Source organism: Channa argus, chromosome 9 (genome assembly GCF_033026475.1).
Source record: "Channa argus isolate prfri chromosome 9, Channa argus male v1.0, whole genome shotgun sequence".
Classification (NCBI taxonomy): domain Eukaryota; kingdom Metazoa; phylum Chordata; class Actinopteri; order Anabantiformes; family Channidae; genus Channa; species Channa argus.
Genome location: NC_090205.1, coordinates 17,027,489 through 17,053,264, shown reverse-complemented (window position 1 = coordinate 17,053,264; position 25,776 = coordinate 17,027,489). Strand labels below are relative to the sequence as shown.

General features: G+C 38.6%; 2 protein-coding genes across 6 annotated transcripts in view; one reads left to right on the top strand and one right to left on the bottom strand.

Annotated features, from left to right (window-relative positions):
• Nucleotides 1-437: 437 nt before the first annotated feature.
• On the bottom strand, nucleotides 438-5,366 carry LOC137132418 (CASP8 and FADD-like apoptosis regulator). 4 transcript variants are annotated; one of them, XM_067514805.1, is made up of 10 exons: nucleotides 4,672-5,366; nucleotides 4,216-4,558; nucleotides 4,005-4,110; nucleotides 3,726-3,861; nucleotides 3,062-3,111; nucleotides 2,902-2,974; nucleotides 2,734-2,774; nucleotides 2,547-2,625; nucleotides 1,823-2,330; nucleotides 440-1,711 (listed from the first exon to the last, which is right to left on the bottom strand). In XM_067514805.1, the coding sequence occupies exons 2-10, from the start codon at nucleotides 4,509-4,511 to the stop codon at nucleotides 1,585-1,587; spliced, it is 1,416 nt and encodes a 471-aa protein (XP_067370906.1). In that variant the 5' UTR covers nucleotides 4,512-4,558; nucleotides 4,672-5,366; the 3' UTR covers nucleotides 440-1,584. The 4 variants fall into 4 exon arrangements, with proteins under 4 accessions (XP_067370908.1, XP_067370906.1, XP_067370907.1 ...); XM_067514806.1 differs by having other exon boundaries at nucleotides 4,216-4,534; nucleotides 5,141-5,366; XM_067514803.1 differs by having other exon boundaries at nucleotides 441-1,711; nucleotides 4,216-4,534.
• Nucleotides 5,367-5,397: 31 nt separating this feature from the next.
• The window catches only part of LOC137132417 (hyccin 2-like), a 41,932-nt gene continuing 21,553 nt past the window's right edge, over nucleotides 5,398-25,776 (top strand). Inside the window, exons 1-3 of one of the 2 annotated variants that reach the window (XM_067514801.1) lie at nucleotides 5,398-5,544; nucleotides 20,795-20,879; nucleotides 25,445-25,522. In XM_067514801.1, coding sequence (XP_067370902.1) covers nucleotides 25,472-25,522 — 51 coding nt within the window. In that variant the 5' untranslated portion in view covers nucleotides 5,398-5,544; nucleotides 20,795-20,879; nucleotides 25,445-25,471. The remainder of the gene's footprint in view (nucleotides 5,545-20,794; nucleotides 20,880-25,444; nucleotides 25,523-25,776) is intronic. The other variant, XM_067514802.1, reaches the window with a different exon arrangement.

The window sequence follows — 25,776 nt, the reverse complement described above, 5'->3', positions numbered from 1 at the left end:
AGCAGTCAATGTGCTTATCAAACCATGCACCTTTTCACTAGTCCCAATCTCTGCATAGTGCTGTTGCAGCACGAAGGAAAAAAGAACTAAGAGTGTTTTCAGTTATTTTCAAGTTCTAGAACTATGGACAAATTGGCTTGCTGACATTTATCAGAGTTAAGAACAACACAATGGGGTCAAATGACTTAAATAGATATAGATAGAGGCATCAATATTTAGCTTGACTTTCCTGCAACTGGGCAAATTTTACCCCAGGAGAACTGCTCAACACAAGGAACATAGATAAAATGAAAGTAGTGCATATTAATTATAGCATTATAGAAAATCCTCACGTTTAAAAGCCTGAAAGAGAATATTTTATATTTTGATCAGCCATACTTTAATGTCAACAATGTTGTATTATTAAACAAGCTATTAACTTAAAACATATTTTAAAGAGCTTGAAATAAAATAATTTAGGTCCTCAGATTGTTTTTAAAAATGAAAATGGCATATAGTTTGGTGGTGAACCGGATAGATCCTGCCATGGTTTCAGCACTTGTTTGGCTAAGTTCTGGATTGATAATCATTCTGAAACTAATATCTCTAATCTCCCCCTCTGTAGACAAACCTGTGGAGATGGAGTGGAGAAAGGTTCCAAAAAGCAAAAACCCAAATTGAAACCTGTCAAAGTGATGACTGGAGGCTGGGAGAAATCAGCACCTACATTCCTCATGACAATAATGATATTAGGCATCACATGACTCTCCATCATCCAAATAGTAATTTTATTTTGTTGTTTAGATCGATTCTAATTTAGCATGACTCTAAATATTACAGTTACACATAAATATTTAAAAGGAAAGACAAAAGGTCAGGTAAAACAAAAAATGACAGAATAAAAAGTTATGTATAGACCATAAAAAACAAAACGTCACAAAGAAAAACCTAAAACAAGACAAAGTATAAAGCAAGCAAGAACATATTACACCAAAAGAGTCATAGTAAAAAATGAAACTACAAATTTAACATTAAAACATTTGACTATAATCTTATAGGTACCCTGTTATAGTAAATATATTGTTAACTTTGTTAATATTGAAAGATACTAATATAATATGACAACTAATGTTACTTTTATTTAAGCAATTTTTATAATTGTAACCTTTTCACAATGCATATTGTATAAAAGTCAAAACAAAACAAAACAAATGCAATACTGAAATATACAAAAAATAAATAAGTAAAAATGCAATGGACACAGACAGATAAATAAACAATTGTTGCATAAATCAACTGTAGTGTTTAATTTAAATGTTTTAGCTGCACAACATAAGGCAAGACATAGGTAATTAAATGTTTTATGTCCATTGGGATATTAATAATAAATAGACACATATATGTACATTTTAAAATATGAGTAACAATTTTCAGGACTCAAGAATATACTCATTAAAACAACTAGTTGTTCCTTCATCTGTTAAACATGTTTTGAACACATACAGCCAATAGGTGTCTCTGTAATAACATTTAAATGTTCTTCTCTGTCTATTCTCTTAGCACCTATCTAAGGGTTTAATGGATATGATGGTACTAAATCCTTAGTTAAAAGTAAAGATCTTTTCTTAGAGTATGTTTCAGATCGATGTGGTAGCTTTTTCCAGGATTCCTCTTGTTATGTTCAAAGATGACCGCATTAACCTCGGTATGAACATCGATGAGCTTATTTTTCCTGTTAGAACACAAACAAGACAACTGTTTAGGCTGTAGCTTCTATAGTTTAAATGAAAATGTATTTAAACACAAAATGAAGTCAAGTTTTCTGTTGAGTGTTTGCCTGTACCTCCTTTGACCTTTGTGTAAGGCCTCTTTCAGAGCATTGAGGTAAACAGAAGAGTGATGTCCTTGCTCCAGCTGATGTTCATCTGTCCAGCAGTGACTCCAAAACACATCTGCTTCTGCAGGGATGTAACCATATGTAGTTATCCCATCCCAGCCATCCGTCTCCAGATCCTCATCCTGATGAGACATCTTGGCACAGCTCTGAAACTCTGGAACACTATACCTCTGAATAAAGAACATTTTGGGCTTCCCTGCCAGCATGGGGCATGCATCAGCAGTGAAAAGCTGTCTGATGCTGTCAAGACGTAAACCCGTGGAGTCTGATGAGTCAGTACACAGAAGACGACTTTCTGTTCCACGGCTAATGATGCAACAGGCAAAACCATCACGTCCATGGTTTTCTCTCTGTCTGAATACTTCTCTGAGAACCGAAAGAGTTTCATTCACAGTCAGCCACTTGTAGAGGTCAACGTGGAAGTGAAGAGCCTTAAATGTCCGTTCCAACATGTCTGAGGGATAAAACACATGCCACTATTTAGCTACTCAAATAGTTGCAGACTAATTAATCTGAAAAAAAAGACAACACTAGTTGATTAATTGGTTTATTGTTTTAGCTGTAGTTTAAATAGAACATTATTTTTCATTTGTACTTGCAACTAAGTAATTAAGGATCTGACTACTTCTTTCTCCATTAGACTGTAGGTTTTAAGTTTTTTGTGTCTCACCTCCATCATTACCAACGCAGTCTATGATAACACAAGCTCCTCTGGAATTTGTGCCAAATTTGTACCAATCAAGTGGAATCTGTAATACGAAAATATGAGCAAAGTAGCTTTATGAATTTACATTACTATTTAAACACATTAAAAGCTACAGAAATAGAGAATGCTCCATAATAAGGGCAAACCTTACCTGACAGCTCTGCTCTTTGTATACAGGCACCTGTAGGTTTTCTGTGGCCAGTGATAGGGAGTAATAGAAAAATATGAATAATTTGAAATACAACGCGTGGTTTAATGGTTTCCAACTATTCACTGGGTATCTATGATTTATTATATTTTCCAATAGTTCCTGTCTTACCAGTATAAGGAAGGGGCTGTTCTTGTCTTGCTTGCTGTAAGGAATGGGAGCCATGTTGAGTGAAGCGCGCACACTAAAGACAATATGTTTTAGTATTAATAATATTAAGTTAGTTTTATGAGAGAGGATAATAACAAATGTATTGTACTGTTAAACTCACTGGAGTTCTAAACCTTTGCTGTTGACAAGAATGTCTTTCGGGTGTTGCAACTGTAAAAGAGAGAGACATTCAAGTTAGTATGACTAATAAAGTATAGCCAAATTTAAAAGTACTTTGTAATTACTTTTCTAATCATGAAAACCAAATTTCTATTAATTCGAAATTACTTGGTGCTATATATTCCTATACATTCTGTGCCAAGTGGCACTGTAACCACAGTACCTCTACTGCATTTTTGCTTGTTCAAACTAAAGGTATACATGCTGGTTTTATTTATTTATGTATTTATTAATCTTTATTTAACAAGGAAAAAAATACAGTTGAAATTAAGAACCTTGTTTACAAGAGAGTCCTGGCCCCATACATTTAATTAGGTCAACTTAGAAGATACATAAACAAGTTCAACACAATAACATGAAGTATAATTTTATGGCTCTAATGGGTTTTGGGGGGAGTTTCTATTCTGTTTCTGTATAAAACATGTTTTACTTTCACTTCTTTTTCTCATTCATGGGAACATGGATTACAGTGGCCAGAAGCCTTTACGCACACATTCATTCTTTAATTTTCAGTTCTTTTTTTTTAGCACTTTCCTATCACATGCACTGTGCACATAGTAGACATGTAAAAACCTTGCAGTGATAAAAGTATAATGTATTCTCACCTAACATCTTGTACTTAGCCACATTTTCAGCTAAATCAGCCCGGCTAATGTTTCTTAAACATTGCTCTAACAAGTCAACTCGTTCAGGTGAAATTAAATCCAGCTTTTCCAGTTCAATGGAAACATCCAAGAAATTCTGTGAGAAAAGAAAGAGAGATAAATTCTTTTTACTTTCTTTTGTAAAGAAGAAGATAATCTTTGAATATTTGTTTTGTAACACCAAAACTCCCCTCCCACACAAGAACAAAAACAAAACTGGTGGCATTCATTTATTTTCACCTTTGCCTTTTCCATCTTTTCACGAGGTAATGTCCTGCTTAGCAAGAACTTCATGCTTCTCACATCTTCACTGGCCATATCCTCATTTATGTTAACCATCAATATTCTAGGAGAAACCAGTGGGAGAAACCATTAACACTTCAGGATTCACACCTATGTTAACTTACATTGTTTAACTATGACTCATTTGATATCATAAAACTTGTACTACCTGAATCTTGGCAGGACCTGTCTGCATTTAAGAGCCGTCTCCACATCGGCTCTGCTGGTTTTAAGCACCTTCTTCAAGATATCAAAACGCTTCAGGTGCAACATGAGTTCTACCAGAAACAAGTGACCATCCTCATAGGACATCACTTTAGATGTCAGTATATCCTTCACATAGGCCGAACTGTTGTTCGTGTCTTCGTATCCACACAGGTAGAGAAGGCTCCTGCATTCACTGCTGCTGAGAGACTCTACTACCTGGTTAATCGTCTGAAGCTGATGCTGGTTTGGAATAGCCATGGATTTTGGTAGAAGACTGATAGCTGAAAATATTTAGCCGTTAAGACCTAACGATTAATGCGAGAAATGTGTCAAGTAGCACCGTAGAATACCATTTCATTAAATACAGCCAATTTATAGCCTATGCATCAAAAACTGTACGGATTATATTAAAACCTACCTTACGGCGTCTTGAAATGTGGTGACACAGACACAAATGTCAAGGAATTACGGAAAATACAACAAATGACGCACGACTGAAAAAGTCCCCATGAGGTAGTAAAAGTTTCGGCACGTCGACAAAACCATACCGCGCTGATCGTATACTACATATAGTCCTACATATAGATCATTGCTCTACCTTATGCTATGGGTGGTTAGCAGATCCCTAATTTATTAGATTTTAAAAACTACACTATGACCTATGCCCTGAGTTCTATGGTGCGAAACATTCAATTTTGAAAGTGAAAGTAAAACAGACGTAGTTGGCACTATATGATTGGATCAAGGTCCTAATAAACAACTAAAACTTCATATCACCAACGTGATGGATTCCAGTGTTTTATTTGTGACTTATTATCGCCTAACTGCACACGTGATTACTATATACGACACCTATAAGCATTTGATAAGGAGTAAACAATATTTACCTTATAACCGACTAATAACCAAACTGAAAGGAAACAAACAATAAAACCCAGCCAATGTCACAGTCCCGATATTTCTGTGCTCGTGAGTGATATATGAAGTAAAGTATTTTTAAAAAATGATGCCGCTGAAGAGGCAGTCTTGAAGGCGTCACTGCTGCTCCCCCTGCAGGTCTGCTGATGCACTGCCGAAGCTCGCCGAGTTCCGCTCAGTTTGTCCAATCGCGTCTCGCTGTGATTCAGCAGCACCATTGCAGTGTGGAGCAATCATACGGAGGTGCCGCTCGCAGGGAGAGGGGGGCATTTGAAGGAAAGACACAAGGACTGGGTGCCTACTCTGGGTAAACATCGCTCCTGCTTCCTGGATACAGTTAAGAGTGGCATTGCCATAAGCAGACTCAGTGCAGGTGAGTATTTTGATACGTGGTGCCTGGAAAAACGTCCAGGATTCCCCAGGTAATGTTAGTCGTGGTCAGGGGGTTGCTGTTGAGTTGGAACATCATTAGCATTGTTGGTGTAGATGTAAACCGAGGAGGCTTCAACGTTAGCGGGCTGCTCATTGCAGCCGTGAGTGTCTTTACCACGCAGCAGAAGCTGTCTTGGCCTGGTCACGACTGATGAAAAATGAGGATGTCCACCAGCTTCTGATAGTGGACAGCCAGGGTAACGGCAAGTCGAGGCAAGCTAAGTTAGCTAGTGTAGACGTTTAGGTTCAGTTTTCGTGGCGGGGTCGTATTGCTAAGAAATGTTAGCTAGCAGGTAAGTAACTGGCTAGCTGAGCTGCGTAGAAACATCCGGATAACACGTTAGTTAGCTGGTGTCGGTGGTATATGTGTAAAAACAAAAATAAATACACTAAGCCACTACACATTGTCTCCTGAACGTATAACTTACACAGCATTTTAACGATGGCACGTTTTAGTCCAGCTCCTCAGAAACAGCGCAGCTTCTTCGTTCTAAAATGGTTTTATTTTGAAAACTAAGAGCGGAAGTCTAATTTTCAGGTACACTTAGTACATACAATTTCAAAAAGTTCTAAAACGGCACAAGTTCATCTACTATTTTTTAGTATTTACTTGGTGTTGTAAGTAGAGTAAATCATTGCCATGTTGAGTTGATGTTACTAAATAAATGTTGTGTTGTCAGTCAGTGTTTTGTATGTTTATTTTTGTCATCACACCTTCATGTCCAAGAGTTTGCAGCTGCAGCAGCTACATGTACATGCATGTTTCAGTGGCCAAGCTATGTTGGGTATGAACAAATAACTTATTATGTCAATTTACCGTGTAGTTACTTCTGAGGCTGATAGTGTGCAGTCCTTAGCCAGTTTAGGAGGGTTAGGCCTGAACCCTGGTGTTTCTCAAGCTTTTAACCCAGGACATACAGTATTTTGTTATGTTATGTTCAAGCAATTGACTGAGGACTGAAGTTACTCTAGAATAGTGTTTTAACTTAATATTATTATTATTTTATTATTGTATTATTTATTTTTATTTCATTAATTAGACTGCAGATTATTTCCTGTATAAGCCACTTAGTTTTTAAAATACTAGTCGTGAACATAGTGTGGTCTTCAAATATGACATTTTGCCATTATGTAAGATACAGAAAGTCATAATTGAGAAAATGAAACAAAAGGTTTTTTTTTTTTCAGAATACTTGCAGAATGCCTTTCTGTTTTTGGACTAGTCATTGATATAAGACTGATTAATTGTTAAAGCTGCAGACCAAGTCAATCAGTATTTAAAGTGACAAGCAAAACACACTTCTCATAATATCAACATCTCCTTATTCTTCTCTGCTCTGCCAACCTAGTTTGCTTTTGGTTGACATGCTAGTCTTTTTAACACTAACACAGAAAGGTGAAATGACTAGTGCCTGAATGGCTTGATCATAAGTGCAGTAAACTACCCCTCAAAATATGGAGTCATAGGCAAAGATGTAGAGCTGAAGATCCAGATAATTCCATGCCATCTGCTGCTTATTCTCTTCTCTCCTCATCTGTCACTGTGTGTTTTGGGACTATCAGAGCTGTGGTCTATTTTAGACAGAAACTCAATTTAGCTGCTCAGTCCATGTCTCTATCTCCCAGAGTTTCTTCTACTGCTCAGTTTAACAAATGATAGCATATCCAGCCCAAATTTGGATTGTATGTTGGAGCTGCAGAGTTCACTTATCATGCTGAAAACTCTTTGACCTGCCTAGAGGGTTCAAAGGGGATTAATTTAAAGCTAAGGTCAACAGTGTTTGAGCTGACTTATTATCATTGTCATTTTGCGATGACACATATGCTCCAGCTGTGAGTGTATTAAGACAGCTTTAAAGTAAAATAAACCTAACCATAACTATTGAGTCGCAGAGTTTGTGACCTCCCTCCAACTTATTGTGATGCACATGCCTAGGGGATCAAATCTGTAATTAGCCAGCATGGATTAGCAGAGGGGACTATTTTTCCACTGTGCTCTGTTCCACAAAGCCAGAGGATCATATGAGCAACCTGCCCCCTGCCTTTCCCCTTCTTCCAGTAGGAACGTCCACATTTCGACATTTGTTGTTTTCCCCTTGTGGTTAAGCAAATGGGACAACTCATAATTCGGCTGTGGGTAATAAATACATTAGGGTTGGTTATTTTGCCTTGTTGTCATTCTATTCAGTCTCTAGTGGCATCATTCTAGTTGTGGACAGTGTTACAAACTGGCTCGACATTTGCAATTAAGAAGACAATTAAGACAATTGCAACAAGCAGGGGGAAAACACAAGTCAGTTTCAGATGCCCAAATCCGTAATTTATTTTAAATTAACAAACAAAACTGATTACATAATTGTGGTGTGAGAATCGTTAGTATCAGTGGTGAGTGTAATGTTTCGATGAGTGGAAAATAGAATGTGTGGCAGGGCTTTATGTAGTTGTGTAAATAAAAGCAAATCAAACAACAACCAGGTAGTAGGAAGTGCAGGAGGGAGAGGGAGACAATGGGTAGGGGTATTTGTAAGCTCAGCAACCTATCCAGGACCACACTCTGCTCTACTGAACACTTCCTGCATGGAAGTACCTACAAAGGAAGAAAAAACAAAACAAAACGGCCTTAGGAATCAGCTGCTTATGTGGTTGGCATGCAGATACACCTGTGGTGCAGCTGACTCAAAGCCCTGCCAAGTATGAGGTCTGTCTCTCTGGGCATGTACTGTCTCTGTGATGTACAGTATGTCTCTTCCCCTGGCTCCACCACCACTGCCTTGTTTCTCTCTGCCAAACAACAATTCATACTGTTCCTCTGGAGGGTTAGGGTTAGGTGGAGCAGCATGATGTGTGTACTCTCTTGTTTGTAAATGAATCAGTGCTTTTAAGGCAACTTGGATTTGGGAATCACGTGCTGTATTTCCCAAGCTAATGGTGTCCCTAGTTTTATTACTTGTTGCCTATTTATTTCAACACATTTTAATTGCTTTTCTTCTTCTTCTTTTCCTTTCGGCAGCTCCCTTTCAGGGGTCGCCACAGCGAATCATGTGCCTCCATCTAACTCTATCCTCTGCATCCTCTTCACTCACACCAACTAACTTCATGTCCTCCCTCACTACATCCATAAATCTCCTCTTTGGTCTTCCTCTAGACCTCCTGCCTGGCAGCTCCAACCTCAGCATCCTTCTACCGATATATTCACAGTTTCTCCTCTGAACATGTCCAAACCACCTCAATCTGGCCTCTCTGACTTTATCTCCAAAACATCTAACATGAGCTGTCCCTCTGATGTACTCATTCCTGATCCTGTCCATCCTCGTCACTCCCAAAGAGAACCTCAACATCTTAAGCTCTGCTACCTCCAGCTCTGGCTCCTGTCTTTTCTTTAGTGCCACTGTCTCTAAGCCGAACAACATTGCTGGTCTCACCACCGTCTTGAACACCTTTCCTTTCATTCTCGCTGATACTCTTTTATCACACAACACACCTGACACTTTTCTCCACCCGTTCCAACCTGCCTGCACTCGCCTCTTCACCTCTTTTCCACACTCTCTGTTGCTCTGAACCGTTGACCCTAAGTACTTAAAGTCCTGCACCTTCTTCACCTCTGCTCCCTGTAACCTCACCGTTCCCCCTGGGACCCTCTCATTCACACACATGTATTCTGTCTTGCTATGGCTAAGCTTCATTCCTCTGTTTTCCAGAGCAGACCTCCACTTCTCTAGATTTTCCTCCACCTGCTCTCTGCTCTCACTACAAATCACAATGTCATCTGCAAACATCATAGTCCATGGAGATTCCTGTCTAACCTCATCTGTCAGCCTGTCCATCACCAGAGCAAACAAGAAGGGGCTCAGAGCCGATCCTTGATGCAGACCCACCTCCACCTTGAACTCCTCTGTCACACCTACAGCACACCTCACCACTGTCTTACAGCTCTCATACATGTCCTGCACCACTCTAACATACTTCTCTGCCACTCCAGACGTCCTCATACAATACCACAGCTCCTCTCTCGGCACCCTGTCATACGCTTTTTCTAAATCTACGAAGACACAATGCAACTCGCTATGACCCTCTCTGTACTTCTCCATCAGCGTCCTCAAAGCAAATACTGCATCTGTTGTACTCTTTCTAGGCATGAAACCATATTGCTGCTCACAAATACTCACCTCTGCCCTTAGCCGAGCTTCCACTACTCTTTCCCACAACTTCATTGTGTGACTCATCAGCTTTATTCCTCTGTAGTTGCCACAGCTCTGCACATCTCCCTTGTTCTTAAAAATTGGTACCAGTACACTTTTCCTCCAGTCCTCTGGCATCCTCTCACTCTCCAAGATCTTGTTAAACAAACTAGTCAAAAACTCTACTGCCACCTCTCCTAGACACTTCCATACCTCCACAGGTATGTCATCAGGACCAACTGCCTTTCCGCTCTTCATCCTCTTCAATGTCCTCCTCACTTCACTCTTACTAATCTTTGCTACTTCCTGCTCCACACCAGTCACCTCTTCTACTCTTCGTTCCCTTTCATTTTCCTCGTTCATCAACTCTTCAAAGTACTCCTTCCATCTTCCCATCACACTCCTGGCACCTGTCAATACATTTCCATCCTTATCTTTAATCACCCTAACCTGCTGCACATCCTTTCCATCTCTATCTCTTTGTCTGGCCAACCTGTACAAATCCACCTCTCCCTCTTTAGTGTCCAACCTAGCATACAAGTCCTCATATGCTCTTTGTTTGGCCTTTGCCACCTCTATCTTCACCTTACGCTGTATCTCCCTGTACTCCTGTCTACTCTCTTCAGTCCTCTCAGTGTCCCACTTCTTCTTAGCTAACCTCTTTCTCTGTATACACTCCTGAACTTCCTCGTTCCACCACCAAGTCTCCTTGTCCGCTTTCCTCTTTCCAGATGACACACCGAGTACCCTCCTACCTGTCTCCCTGATCAAATTAGCTGTAGTATTCCAGTCATCTGGAAGCACCTCCAAACCACCCAGAGTCTGTCTCAGCTCCTCCCTGAAAACTAAACGACATTCTTCCTTTTTCAACTTCCACCACTTCGTCCTCTGCTCTGCCTTAGTCCTCCTTATCTTCCTCACCACCAGCATCATTTTACACACCACCATCCTGTGTTGTCTGGCTACACTCTCCCCTACCAATGCTTTACAGTCACTGATCTCTTTCAGATTACAACGTCTACACAAGATGTAGTCTACCTGAGTGCTTCTCCCTCCGCTCTTGTACGTCACCCTATGTTCCTGCCTGTTCTGAAAGAAAGTGTTTACTACAGCCATTTCCATCCTCTTTGCAAAGTCAACCACCATCTGACCTTCTGCGTTCCTTTCCTGAACACCAAACCTGCCCATAACAGTCTCATCACCTCTGTTCCCTTCACCTACATGCCCATTGAAATCCACACCAATGACAACTCTCTCACCTCTGGGGATGCTCTGCATCATTTCATCTAACTCACTCCAGAATTTCTCCTTCTCTTCTAACTCACATCCTACCTGTGGGGCATAACCACTCACAACATTGAACATCACCCCTTCAACTTCCAGCTTCAGATTCATCAACCTGTCTGATACTCTTTTCACCTCTAGAACATTCCTCACAAAATCCTCTTTCAATATAACTCCTACTCCCATTTCTCTTCCTATCTGACCCATGGTAAAACAACTTGAACCCTGCTCCTAAGCTTCTAGCCTTGCTACCTTTCCACCTGGTCTCCTGGACACACAGTATGTCCACCTTCCTTCTCTGCATCATGTCGATCAACTCCCTAGCCTTCCCTGTCATAGTACCAACATTCAAAGTCCCTACTGTCAGTCCTACATTCTTAGCTTTCCTCTTCTCTCTCTGCCTACGAACACACCTTCCTCCTCTTCTTCTTCGTCTTCGACCAACAGTAGTCCAATTTCCACCGGTACCCTGTAGGTCAACAGCACCGGTGGCGGTCGTTTTTAACCCGGGCCCCGACCGATCCGGTATGGAAGTCTTTGTCACGATTCGCATGTTTGATTTGGCATGTGTTTTACGTCGGATGCCCTTCCTGCCACAACCCTCTGCATTTATCCAGACTTGGGACTGGCACAAGAAGACACTGGCTTTTGCCCCCTTGCGGTTGCATTACATTTTAATTGCTTTTAATGTATATTAACTATATAATTATTTATTTGATATAGCTGCTTCTTTCTGTGGATCTCAGAAAGAGTAGTTGTCACATAACTAACCAGACAAAGCCTGTATGATAACATCAAAATTGCCCCAAGTCTTTTTAGGGGACAACCTTATCAATTATGTTTTTATTATTGTTTAATATGGAGGATCTTTATTGAAATTAACTGGTAATTCTATGAAAGATAATCTCTCAGTAATGATATATTTAATTTTCGTGTTTAGTCTGACCAAATGTCCAAACACCAATATCATCCTTTTACATTGGGTATACGCTTAGTATAGATTTTGCTTTTTAATAAAAAAATAATTATTGACTTTACTGTGTTATTTGCTGCTAAACATATTTAAATGTTTTGATTAGGTTAGATCACCTGTATTATCACTAAGGTGAAATGTTTGTTCCTGTGGAAGAGGTGAAATGCTTTGTGATTGTTCTACTGTGCAATATGATTGTTTGGTCTCAGTGAGTCACAGACTTTGAACTCCAGTCATTGATTTTGTAGAGGTATTTTAATTTGTTTAAACTTTAAACTGCTGTTTTTAACTAACAGTAAATATATACATTTTAGTCAATTACTCTAATTTTCCTCTGGTGCTGGCCAAAAATAAATATTAACTTTTTTTTAAAACTTTGCATGATTTTATTTAAAATACTGTATAAAAAGATTGAAGCATATTAAGATTAGCAAGACAAAGCAGTTGAGCAAGAACAATAAGACCTGTAAGCTGTCATAAATGTTTATGCTGAAAAATACAGGTTATTCTGTGTAGCCATGGATAACAAAACGATTTGATCATCATTTTCAAGAAGGATTAGGCAGAAAATTCTGCCCATTCATTTTTTGCTGTTAGTGTTTCTGATTGAACACTGATATCTATAGACGGGTAGCTGTAGATAGACTTTAGAACTGTAGCCCCTGATCGTTTGAACACTTTTGCTTAAAAAATGAGTGACTATTCTGATAAATGTGCTGCTTATATAGTGCTTTTATCCAAAGCACTTTACAATGGTTGTTCTCATTCAACCATACACACACACACACACACACACACACACGGCAACAGCTGAAAGGTACTCACCTGACCTAATTAGAGCAACTTGGGGTTTCAGTGTCTTGCTTTTACATGTAGGAGGGACTGTGAGTCGACTACTGACTGATGACTGCCTTACCAAGTAATACATGAAAATAAAAACATTTAAATGACACTGAACTCAGTTAAGGACTGAAATATATAGGTTTAGGTTCAATAGACTCATAATGTTGTGACATAGTGATACTTAGTTAGTATACTACTTTTGCTATGATAAATGTGGTTAATGTTATGCTGGTATTTCACTAGAAAGTATTACAACCACATTTTACACTTTGACCAAATAGCCTCAGTTAATATGAGGCAACTGCAATGTTTGAACATAAGATGACTGAAATGCACCTGAACTTTGCCATTGGCACTGGATGTACTGAGTGTGAGGGGACAAACAACCTTCATATCATATCAGTGTTTTAAAGTTTAGGTAACAAGTCATCATGCTCACAGAGGTACCGGGCTTTCTCTGTGCTCGTCCTTCAGGTCACGACACAGCCCCTGTTTGAAGCTGAGCAGATGCCAAAAGCCGATTGATTCCAGCAGCTTTTGAATTATTGTTCTGATGTCTTGGAAAAGGCAGGCAGGAAAGGACAATGTTTAGAGAACAATGAGGCACATGTTGGCTCACATTACTGTACCTTGCAGTTATGATGGTCTAGTACAGAGCATTATTTGGGAATAAAAGGTACAGTAGGATGATTTGTATGGGGCCAATGTGATCAAATATAGATTGTTAAAACCCAGTAGAAAATACCTAAAACTCTTTGCAATACAGAATTAAAATTTTAGGTGTCTGGTTTTAGAAATGCTTAGAGTGAGTGTTTTCATTGACAAGGCAAAGTCTGGCAGTGGCTCAATGGCTAATGGTTATTAACTTGGCCGCAGTTGCTAGAACTCCGTCATTGTCCAGCCAGTGTAATTTCTCTGCAGCAGTGGAATGGATGTAGCCTAAATTTAGCCCACCATGTTTTAGTACTGGATTGGAGGCAGTCTGGCTTAATAACTATTATGTGTCTCTGCGGTGGTAAGAAGTTGAGAGCCTAAAGTCTCTGGCATGATTTTCTTGGTATTCAGCAGTTTTGCAGACCTCTAAGCATCTGATGTAGTTATAAGTCTCTCTTCTCTGTCTTTGCCTTTGCTTATCCAGTGGTTGTGCAGGCTGTGGTTTTGGCATGTCCGGAACCTGAAGGTGGCCTATTGTTAGACTGCTGATCAGCTTATATGGCAGAGTATTTTTTTTCTTGTTCCCTAGTGTAAAGTTAATTGTTTAACACTGCAGTACAAATTGCATTAAATCATATACATTCACATAATAAGTTAACTGTATTTCCAACTCTAGTACGACTGTGTATGTTCTTTGTAAGGCTGTAGCTCACTAGGTAAGGCAGTCATCCACAGACCACAGGGTCAATGATTCAATTCCCGGTCCCTCCTGGTTATGTGTCACTAAAAGTGCTATATAAGCATCTATTTACTCCCCTATAAAAAGTGTTTTTATTTACACATTGTTTGTGTTGAACGTCCAAAATGCAACACTCAATATGATATTTTTGAAATGGCACAACAGCAGAGTAGCTGTTATTTTTTTTGTTGGCAAGACAAATCCCAACTTGTCAAGACATTACTTGTGGTGATACTGCAAGTGCTGGCTTATACAATACTTACCTGCAAATGATAGGGCATTGTATTTAAGTACTGTGTTTTTCAGAATAAGACCATAACTTAATGCTTGAATCCAAAGCATTTATAAGTCATGTTTCTCAATGGAGGTTAGTGTTCCTCCTTCATACCTATGCAAGGTGAGGCTACATTAGGCCATTGTGGAGGGTCTTAGTACAGCCAGCATCTGTGTTATTTTTTGTGTGTATACACAAAACATTTGAATTGAAAGAATTTGTATGCCTCAGTTTGAGGAGCACAGAGAAAGGAGACAGATGATGCTGCTGGTCCTCACCTGTGCTGTTGTGTTTTGAGGCTCACCCTGTCTAATTAGTGAAGCCCTGTGTGTGCACACTTAGTTGCAACATGGGCTCATTCCAACACGTCTGGCCCTGCAGCTGCAGCAGACCTAATTTTAGCTCAGGATGTACGTACGGCTCAGTTCCCATGGCCTGGCCTATGAAAGATGAGGAGAGGATGAGGGAGAAATAGTAACCAATTTTTTACTCTCTCTCTCTCTCTCTCTCTCTCTCTCTCTCTCTCTCTCTCTCTCTCTCTCTCTCTCTCTCTCTCTCTCTCTCTCTTTACTTTGCACCTATTTCTCCTATTTTATTTTTTTATTATAAGTATAGATTTTGTGTGATCTAAGAGTAGTTTTTGAGTCTCTGCCCAAATATCCTAGGGGCATTATTAATGATTTGCACAGGAACAACGTTAGTCATACTTGCCCACCTATAGGGATGACGTTTGCAGGCTTTTTTTTTTTTTCTGAATTCATATCAAAATTCACTTATCAAATCAAATCAGTTGGTAAATATTCTGTGTAACAAAATATTGTAACTAAACAGTTAAAAACAATGTTTTGTTGCTCAGCTGATAAAAACAGTAAAAAAAATAATAATTAAAGACTAGATTATTTTTGTCAAATTTATATTACAATTATTAATTAATATTTTCATATTTGGAACAATTGGCATAAAAGTATGACAGTGATGATAACAGAAACTTCTAGTATGCTGATAGGTTTTAGCACTTTTATCACATATTTTGTGCTATCCGGACTCATTGTTTTCTTTTTCAGTGTTTGCTTCTCACAGAGGGGGGTATGCAGAAGTTGTATAAACTCAGATTTAAAAACAGTTCAAACAATAATACTTCCATAGTAGTGAATATCAATCAAATAAGTTGCCTATGTTTGGCACAAGGCAGTTTACATTACCTGAAGGTGGACTTGTTGAGGCTGAGAATCTTATTGGGTCATCAAAAATGGCACAAATGTTATCTAAACTATAGATTAATAATTAAATGTGAGCATCCTGGTACATTATTATAATTTGCAGTTGGTTCTCAGAACATTTTTTTGCAACAGTCATCATGTATATATAGTGTGTATACATTATCTGTGTTTCATTTCTTTGCTGATGCCTGAAGCGTCATGTCGAGAGGCCGCAGAAACCAAACGGTGAACATAACTGAAAGATTCTGTAATGCATTTGTTTGTCAAAGAGCTTTCAGGTTTTTACCAGCCAGGAACCACTTCTAAACCTAAAGCAGCCATTTTTTTCCACCTTTGTAACATTTACTCTCTAAAGTCTTTGTCAGTGTGGCCTTGAATTAAATACCTGTCGCCTCTTTGTCTGTATAACTATACTATATGCTTATCGCTTTATAATGAAAACCAGGCAACGGGTAATTTTCCAGTGTTGTATTGTCTTTTAATAAGGCATATTCTATTCCTGAGCATGCAGTCTGCTTACTAGTGAGTGGCTGGTTCTTGTTACAATTGACAGAGGCACAGTGATGGAGATTACAGCAGACTGGTTGGGTATTAGAGTTAATCTCTCCACCTAGAGAAAGTGTCTGAATAGTTTTTGTGTGTATAGTGTGACTGTGTGTTTTCCATGAAGAATGGCCATCTGCAAATACACATGCACCAAAGATGAGGACTACAGCTTCCTGATGACCAAATGTGTTAGGGGAATGCTTGGGCAATAAAGAATCGACATTAGTGCACACATGTGTTTTGGGGTGTAGCTTTGTGTCAGAGTGAAACAAAAGGTCAGACTTGTGCCAGGTTGTTATTAACCTTACCTTTAAGCTCCTTTAGACTCCATTCTGTTCAATCAATTCATGTTAAATGGCACCAGCTTAGGAATTACAACCTATTTAAAATATAAGATATTTTAATGCAGTCAAAATATAATTTCTCCCTCGTCTGTATTTGAACCAGTGTTCTAACTTTCCTGACGACGAGGTTAAAAGAAATTATTTGTGTAAACTGTAAATTGTAACACAATCAGTGTGTTTAGTTTGTCATAGAAACAGCTATCAAGCTTAAAGGAAGAAGGGCAGAGTCAAAGGAGTAACACAAACAGAACAGGCACAGAGCTGCTCAGGCTCAATAATTCATGGCTGAGTGAGCTAAGCTGACCTTGAAATATCCCCAGTGTTAGACTGTGGAACCCTGGCACTGCTCATATAGAGAAGATAGAATATATATATCTAGACTGTGTGTGTGTGTGTGTGTATATATATGTGTGTGTGTGTATGTGTATATATATATATATATATATATATATATATATATATATATATATATATATAAAAAGACATAGATGTTTATTAGCTAACAGTTCTACTTAGTCACATCTGTCTTGTTGTTGTCACCTGGCACTGTATAAACAGCAGACAGAAAATGGGTACAAATAGAGGCAAGAAGTCTCCTCTGTGTTTGGCTGAAGTAACAGGCAATCAGAATTGTTTTGTCTGTCTTTACCCCCTTGTCTGCCAAAACCTCTCAGTCCTATCATCATGGCAAATAATTGGTGTGGAAATATTAGTTTTGGTTACAAGTGCTGGTTTATGTGGAGTAAAGCAAACTGAATATCAGAAGGAAAAAGTTGGTGCGATCAAACTACTTGTTTGTAAGGTCTGCAGCAAACAACAACAATTGTTTTCTTGAGCATTTAGGACATTTCTTTATACCATACACTGAAAAGTACTGCACCCAGTTATTGTACTCCTCACTAATGGTAATGCAGCATTTGCTATAACAATGCTCCAACATCCTTATTTTGCTGGCAAACATTTGTTTATTTTGCTGAGGTTGATGGATGTTGCAAACCTTCGATTGCCAATTTTTGTTTGAAACCAATCCAAGTGGGGAAAGTTGCTGCACTTCTTGAACTTGTACCTGACCCACTGGGTAACAAAGATTGTATGTAACACAAGTAAAAGTTGTTTCTACTCTAGATCATTACATGAGCGTATTAACTATTTAATCTTCTTTATCTTCAGGTCGATCTCTCCCTTGCTCTGGGTGCAACAGTTGTTGGGAATGGTTCTATGTTGTTTGCAGGGGTGTAACCGCTAGTTTGTTTAAGTTTGTTAAATAAGTCACTTAGTCACGGATACCCCTATGATTCATCTCTAATGAATGATGAGTATTGTTGCTTGAGGGCACAATTCATTCAGCCCTCACTACACACAAGACTCCAGGGATTGAAAGTAGGCTTAAATGGCTTGGTTTTATGTCAAGCTTTCTTGCTAATGTATCACCTTTATTTAGTTTCTAGCATGACCTTTTATTTGAAATGTACTTCAGCAGCTAAGTTATTTTATAACCAAGCACCACCTTAAGAGGTTTATTTATACTTCCAGAAAGCTAAAAACCCCTACCATACACGCAACAGCAATTTGAGTTTAGTGTAAAGCTCATTGTCTTATTATAGTGACTTGTGTTTGTTTAAAGGGTTCCACTGTATGTTTAACGTTTTGAAGCTGTAGTTAACCCTGTATGTCCTGGCAGCTGTTGGCAGGAGAGAGCCAAGTCATGGCACACCCACCCACACACAGCAACCTTGCCCACATATTCGGATATGTAGTCTTTTATTGTTTAGGATTTTCACTCTGCAGGGATTTTTCATTTCCTAGCTTAACAAACAAATACAGTACTTATTGACTCATGAGACTGCTGTCTGCTGGGGTCTGGCCTCCAATATAAAAACAGTTGCATTAAAAGCATAGAGATTGATTTGTTTCTTCTCTTTCTTAACTGCACTCATAACAACAAGCAGTAGTACATATCTGCATGACTGGGCCACTCATTGGCCTTTTTCCCAGTAACATATTTATCAGTGATGTGGAAACCACATTGACAATATGGCACTAAAGATTATTGCCTTGCTATAGATTCGCAGAGGAGCATATTGCAAATATGCTTTTCTGTCTTGCAACTCAATATGCAAAAAACACTTGTTGGTTTTGTGTCAAGCTTGTAGACCATTTAGCAGGGTGTCCAGAAATGTCTTTGGGAGTGCTGTAAACAGGATGGGTTGGCACTCTTCTATTCCCTTGTTAGCCTGGCCACAGGACAATGAGCAGGTCCTATGCAGAGGAAAAGTTTGCTTATTTTCACTTACCAGACCTCAGCAGGTATGACATATTTAGCCAGAGACGGCTGGCTGGATACCAATGCTGTTAGTAGATACAGATACTGGGATGAGATGGGTGCAAGTACAGTTCCAGCTAGTTAAGAATGTTATAAAATAGAAAATAAAATAGTTTTTTTGTTATTTATTTTTTGTTCCTTTCCAGTCAGGTGTATATGTCTTCTTCAGTATTTTTATATTTGCACTGTGGCTTTTAGGTTGCATTTGTATAATGACAAAAATAAGTATTAGGCTTAAGGTAAATTTGAAGAATAACATTGGTGTTCTCTTGTGAATGACAATGTTACGAGATAGAACAGCAGAAAGTTTTGTGGAGCTAAGGCAACAACATCCCTTCCTTTTTTGGCAAGTCCCAGAGAGACTACAACAATAAGATAGAAAAAGATATAGTAAAAACATATGGTTAAATCCGAAACTAGGTTGATTTCTTTTATGGTGACTCAAGTCTCTGGCATTCAACATGGCCTGTATTTACATTTTATATTAGAAATAGGTTGGGTTAATTATTCCCTATCCCTCACTTTGCTGTTTTTCTTAGCCTGGAGACAGGCTAAACAGAAAGTTTAGCTTTGATGAGTCACACAACCCGCACACTTCATCTACTGTAAATACCTTCTTTAACCTTCTTTACAATTTTCAATAGATTGATTGGCTACACACATCATCTAGGCAGATGGGACTTGTGTGTGGTAATTTTCTTGACGTTTTGTGATGAATTGCCGATGTGAAAGCTCAAGATAAATACAAGACTGTGTTGAAAATGCTTAACATCAAATGGAGCGCTCAGTGGTGTGTCACTGTAGGGGATACACAGCAGTGCTGAGCAGGCTCTCAATATCTTGCTGTTGGTCACTGAAGGTTGAAGTAATTTTGCAAGATACAGTACGTTCTAAGGGCGTGGAGCCTCCAAGATGCATTTTAGTAGGCAGGACAACAAGTTGGCCAGCTGACTGTTGCTATGCAACAATAAGGAACTTGAAAATTGACTGCATGTGCCATGACTCAAAATAACCTTGAACACAAAGTCATTGTATAAAGAAAAAAACAAACAAAAGCTGACTTTAACAGATAAATGTATGCTAATGGATTTTAATGCTGCTGTAACAGTCATCTGTTGGTTTGTAAGTCTTCCGTATTGTCAGCTTCTTTGTTCATTTATGAAACAAAAATCTTATTTTTGTCTGACTGTACTGCACATAATAATGTTATGTAATCACCTTGTGTCACTGACAGCTATTCATTATTGTGTAGACTAACAGATGCTGAAGTGCATCTGAAGGGTATTTTCCTCATTAAAATTATTAAACTGACCCTGTAGTTAAATCACATTAATCTGTTATTAATGGACAGGAATGTGTGTGAAAGAGAGAGAGAGGGACATCAGGTGTCCATTACTAATAGACAGCAGGGAGAACTGAGGTGCCAGAAGCATGCGCTTGTTCAGCAGATGGTGGCATTTCAATTTTTGCACTCGTTAAAATTCTTTGAAATGAGCTTTACTGTAAGACTGAAGAGAAACCTGTAAAATATTAACCTCTTCACTCACAAACGATACTATTAAATTTCCTGATTATATTTAGGTTGTTTCTTCCTCTTTTTGCTTTCTCTCTCCATTCCCCACTCACCCCAACCAGTTTAGGCCACCCACCCTGAGCGTTTCTTACATTCAAGGGAGTTTTTCCTCTCCACTGTAGCCAAGCATTTGCTCAAGGGATTTAAAACAGTGTGTTATGTAAATGATCAGCTCTCCTATCACAGTGTTCATCACGAGGATTGAAACTGATGAATCATTTTTTTTGCTGGTTGTTGCAGGTGACCCTCAGTGAGTAACAGATGTGTGACACTGTGGACAACCATTTGCCTCTCCCAGTGGAGATTTGAGTTCTGGGACACTGAGGTAAGTACAAGTTGTAGGAAATATCAGACATATGCCATTGTTAACCTACATGTGCACTCTAATTTGTACATGTACAAAGTACATAATGTGTTTTGTTTTTAGTGTATATATTGTACATAGATTGAGAGATTGTTATTATCCATTCTGTACATTTTTACTTTAGAAAAGTAAAATTGTGCTGCCAGAAAGTGCAAATACATGTTTTCTTAAATCTCTGGCTTAAGCTGGCACTTTTTTGTTGTGATCCTTTAGACCTCTGGAGAATAACATACATTTGATACCACTTTACATTTTTCATGGTCCAGATTTCACATTCTTATTCCCTCACCTGTCCCTAAAACCACTGTTGTTTAATATACATTTGACAGACGTATAATCCAAATTGGGTTTCCAAAATGGGCTCATCCTGTTAGTGAATATTTACCATGGCTTGAAAATCACTTGACTACAGTTACCATGGTTACTGATCAGGCTGCTCAGCTGATGGAGAATTTCACTTTAGTGAGAGTCTTTGACAGTTTGACATGGGAGTGGAAATGAATGAGTCAGCCTTTCTCCAAGAGCTGAACAAGCTTACTAAAAAGAGCCTTTTAGTTCACACAGATTTAAGGCGTGTGCCCACACAAAGATGATTTTGGTTGTTCAGATCATCATCTGCTCTCAGCACTAAGCATGATTTGTGTCTCTTCCAACCCAACAGCAAATTACACATGTTCCTCTAAGCCCATTTTGGAACATTTTAAGGGTTATCTGCGCCCTTCAGGGAGTCATGCATCACTTTATGTAGGATTTATTTACAATGGGAACCTCTGAATATTTAAAACCCTGAACTTTCTAAGCTGTTTCAGAGTACATTAGGTAAACCAGGTAAAAATCTTGATTCTGGATGATCAAGATATGTTGCTTTTTGTTTAGTCTATCCTTGATCATTAAAAATTATTGAGACATTGCTCGTGTTCAACTATTTTTCTGTATATTAGAAGGAAGAGCTGCTAGTATAGAAAAATTTAATTACACATTAATCTATGTTGGACCTTTTATCTTTTAAGTACATATTAGATCAAAGACTTTAGAATGTGCATTTAATTGTGGCATTTTTATGCTATTTCTATAACTTAATACTAGTAATTCCTTGCATGCAAAATCACATTTTTATATAAATGGTGGTTACCATAAAAAGAAGACATGTATTATAAATGCAGAGAGGTGTTACGGCTAGTTCAACTTTCTTGGTCGAGGGTGGTTTAGAGTGTACCAAATAGGATTAAACAGGGGTGTGTCAACATTACAGCTTACTGTAAGAGTGGGCATTAAAATTGCACACATGCAGTTTCACACTGTTTACAAGAAGCATATTTATATTACCATTTGAAATGCAGTGGGTAAGTCCAGCACTCTGAGTTCAATTAAAGTTGTAAATACAAATACACAAATGTTTTTAGCACTGAATCTAATCAACTACATACACATGTACGTCTTGACTCTCTAATAATTGTCTGCATTATATCTGTTCTTCTGTTAACTGACAGAATTTAACTGAGACCAATGACAAGCTGTAATGAGTTTGTTTACAACACTCTTCTGTCACATGTTGTGGCATCACATTTTTGAAAATAAAAGAGGAACACAGTCAGAGTGTGGAATGAATTTGTCAGATCTTAGATTGTGGTATTTATGTGATCATGACATCACGGCTCATAATTAAAATGTGAGGCAAAGATGGTCTTTTATCATTGTATCGATGGTTTTATTTTTTATAGTGGGTGGTAGAGGTGTACTGGAGTTAAGAGGTGCTTCTAATGTTTTGGCCCCCTCCATACTTTTTAATATACATGTTCCAAATTGATCACCCTATTTAAAATGAATGAGGGGGACAAAACCTTACAACCATCTCTTCCTATATATAATGCACTCCAGTATGACTCCACTAACCATTTTGACCTCAATAATAAACAGTTTTAAAAACTTAAAAACTGAAAAGTTATGACACTGTAAAAGTTGAATTCATGGCAGAGCTGCTGGATTAAATTGCATTAGATTGTACATGTGTACCTAATAAAGTGGCCAGTGAGTGTATACCGTGTTGTTGCCCCAATTATGCTGTATTCCTTTAAACATATAAACATCACAGTATATATCCACACTATATTAGGAAGCTTAGGAATTGTTTTTAAGCATGCAGATAAAACAATCTTTTCGTGATCGCAGGGGAATGGGGCACATACCTGAAATATTAAGTGGGATTTTTCTACTTCGAATCTACCAAGTTAATTCTAATCCTTAAGCTTATCAAGTCAAAACTACAACAAGACAATTTTTTCCATTAGTTCAAAGGTTTCAGTGTTTTTAGTTTTAAGCTGGTGACTTCACAGATAAATTAAGAATCAATTCTACTGTGTCCTTCAAATCACAAGGTCACTTTTGTGACATTAAGATCTGACATTTTGGCTCTTGTTTAAAAGACTTCAGTTTTACCATCGTTCACCACATGTTGTGCTTACTCAGGTTAGAGGTTAAAGTGTAATGGGGTAAGTTGATGCGTCGACGCAAATAACGTACTCAGTCACAAACATGTCCCTGTCTGCAGCAGAGAAGGAGCAGACAGCTAAGGTAAAGTCAAAGTTATTTCTTCACTTGATCGCAAAACGTTGATACTCGTTAGGGCACTGGCGTAAAAACTCTCCGCAAATTAATGGTGTATAAGGAATGATCAAACCACTCGTTAAACTATTACAAACATGTCGAAAGGCTTTAATTTCAGCTGTGCCACAGTTCCCCATCCAGCATCTCCATCTATGTTAAGCACATACATCCACCTAAAGCTGGAACTTAGAAAAAGCTGTTCACCATAATGTGCTACAGGTTCTGGTTGACACAGAGGCAGTTACATTCCCAAACCAGGCAGGACTACGGTGGGCCCTAGGGACAAAGCACGTACAAATATAAACGTGTAAACAAAAAGTAAACGCACTGCAAATCAGAAAACACATAGGGGGGAGTGTGGCGCAGTAGGTAGAGCAGTCGTCCACCAATCCCCCAGTTACTGGCTCGATCCCCCGCTCCCCGTCACATGTCCAAACGTCCTTGAGCAAGATGCTGAACCCCAACTTAGTTTCTCCCAGTGAGTGTTGACCAGCTGCATAGCAGCTTCCCCATCGGTATATGTGTGTGCCATTGTGACTGCGAATGGATGAATGAGAAGCAGAGTAAAGCGCTTTGAGTACCAATAGGTAGAAAAGCACTATATAAGTGCAGACCATTTACCATTTACATACTAATTCAAAAGCGCAATCAAAAAGGAAATGCTGCAAATCAGAAAACAATTGGTTGCCTTTTCATTAGGTTTCATGCTCTGATATGTACGCTGATATGTTTAAGCCATAGTGGATGATTACTGATTGTCCTCAGCGCCTTGGCCTGTGTAGGTTGCCACACTTTTGTTCTCTGGTTTTGGCTCTCCTAGGTTAATAGTGGTAACTCAGCGTTAAAGTCTAAGAAGAATATTGTGTGTTAAATAACCAGAAAGGATGGAATGTTATAGTGTGTATTAGCCTGCAACTGTCATTACATATGCATTGCTTATCGCTGTCATTTTGGCAGCCTGGCACACTGGGTCATTTGCTGCATCACCTACAATTTATCACTTGAGCCTTTGACGGATCCACTGTTCTCACTCTGTCAAACTTCACACACTCACACGTTCTTTCGTACTGAGGAACATGCCTGATTCATAAGAAACCTCCTATAGGGTAATTAGTTATATTAATTGAGAATGTAGTTTACACAAGAGGAGGTCTGATGGCTTGTTACATTAAGTGGTTTGCTGAAGTAAAATTTAGCTGCTGGGTCCAGAGGACAGCACCTGGGATAACTGCGTGTCTGGAGGCTGACCTCAGAATGAAGAAATTAGTCTCACCTCAGATCTCATTTCTCTTGATAAACATGAAAACTGCACACTACTTTTGAGCTAAATTGCCTTTTAACTTATCCTTATAAAGCATAAAAATCATTGACATTACAAAGTCAGTTTTTTTTTTAAATATAGTTTTCACGCTGGTGAACTTCTTTTTTGTCATTAACACGTACATGTAGAAGTGACACAGTGACCTTGTGAAAGAAAAATCACTGCAAAATAGCAAACTCTTTTCCTTTAAATGCCAGCATATACTGTAAACCCACTACACTTTTGAGGATCAATCTGCACTTTGACTTGTATTGTCAATTGTCAAATACATTTTAAATGTGTGGCTGCCATAGTTTTGCCATGTCAAACAACTTTCCAATTCATGCAGATTCATTTGCTTAAATTACTGAATTGTAGAGGAAAAATAGCGTTTTGTTTGGCCCCAAAAAAACTCATCCTTGGAAAACAGTCATGTTGCTCTATATCATGTGTTTGCAAGCGCAGATTTTTGAATGTGTTTCTACTGTTCTCTTTTGCTTTTTTTCTCTGCGGTCTTTTTTAACAGTACATTTTTCTGTTGTCCACTTTTGTGTCTTGATGTCTGCTTATCTGTCTATTCAACAATAACTCACTCTGTCCTCTGTCCCCCTCTCTTCCGCAGGCAGCAAAGGGTTGGTAGCTGAGGAAGATGCTGGGTTCAGAGCGTGGTGTTGTGGAAGAATGGCTTTCAGAATACAAGGTAAAGGAAATGTAGATCTGGAGGTTGTGTGTGGAGGCATTCATCCAGAGAAATCTCACACTGTGGGTTTACCAGCACTGTCAACGTCTGTAAGACAATGTGTGCATTTTACCTCTGTAACATTTCAGTAACTTGTAAATTGCATTTAAATGCATTAAAAAGTATCGCCATATATTTTAGGAAAGCATCAGCTCTAATTACTTCAGTTCTAGCTATTTGTACTTTGGTTCAAGGTCAGGCTACACCTCAACTTT

Coding starts and splice junctions, on each gene's coding strand:
- LOC137132418 (XM_067514805.1), bottom strand. CDS start 4,511: ATGGCTATTCCAAACCAGCATCAGCTTCAGACGATTAACCAGGTAGTA. Junction 2,775..2,901: donor ACAGCCCCTTCCTTATACTG/GTAAGACAGGAA, acceptor CACTGGCCACAG/AAAACCTACAGGTGCCTGTA. Junction 2,331..2,546: donor CTGCGTTGGTAATGATGGAG/GTGAGACACAAA, acceptor TTTATCCCTCAG/ACATGTTGGAACGGACATTT.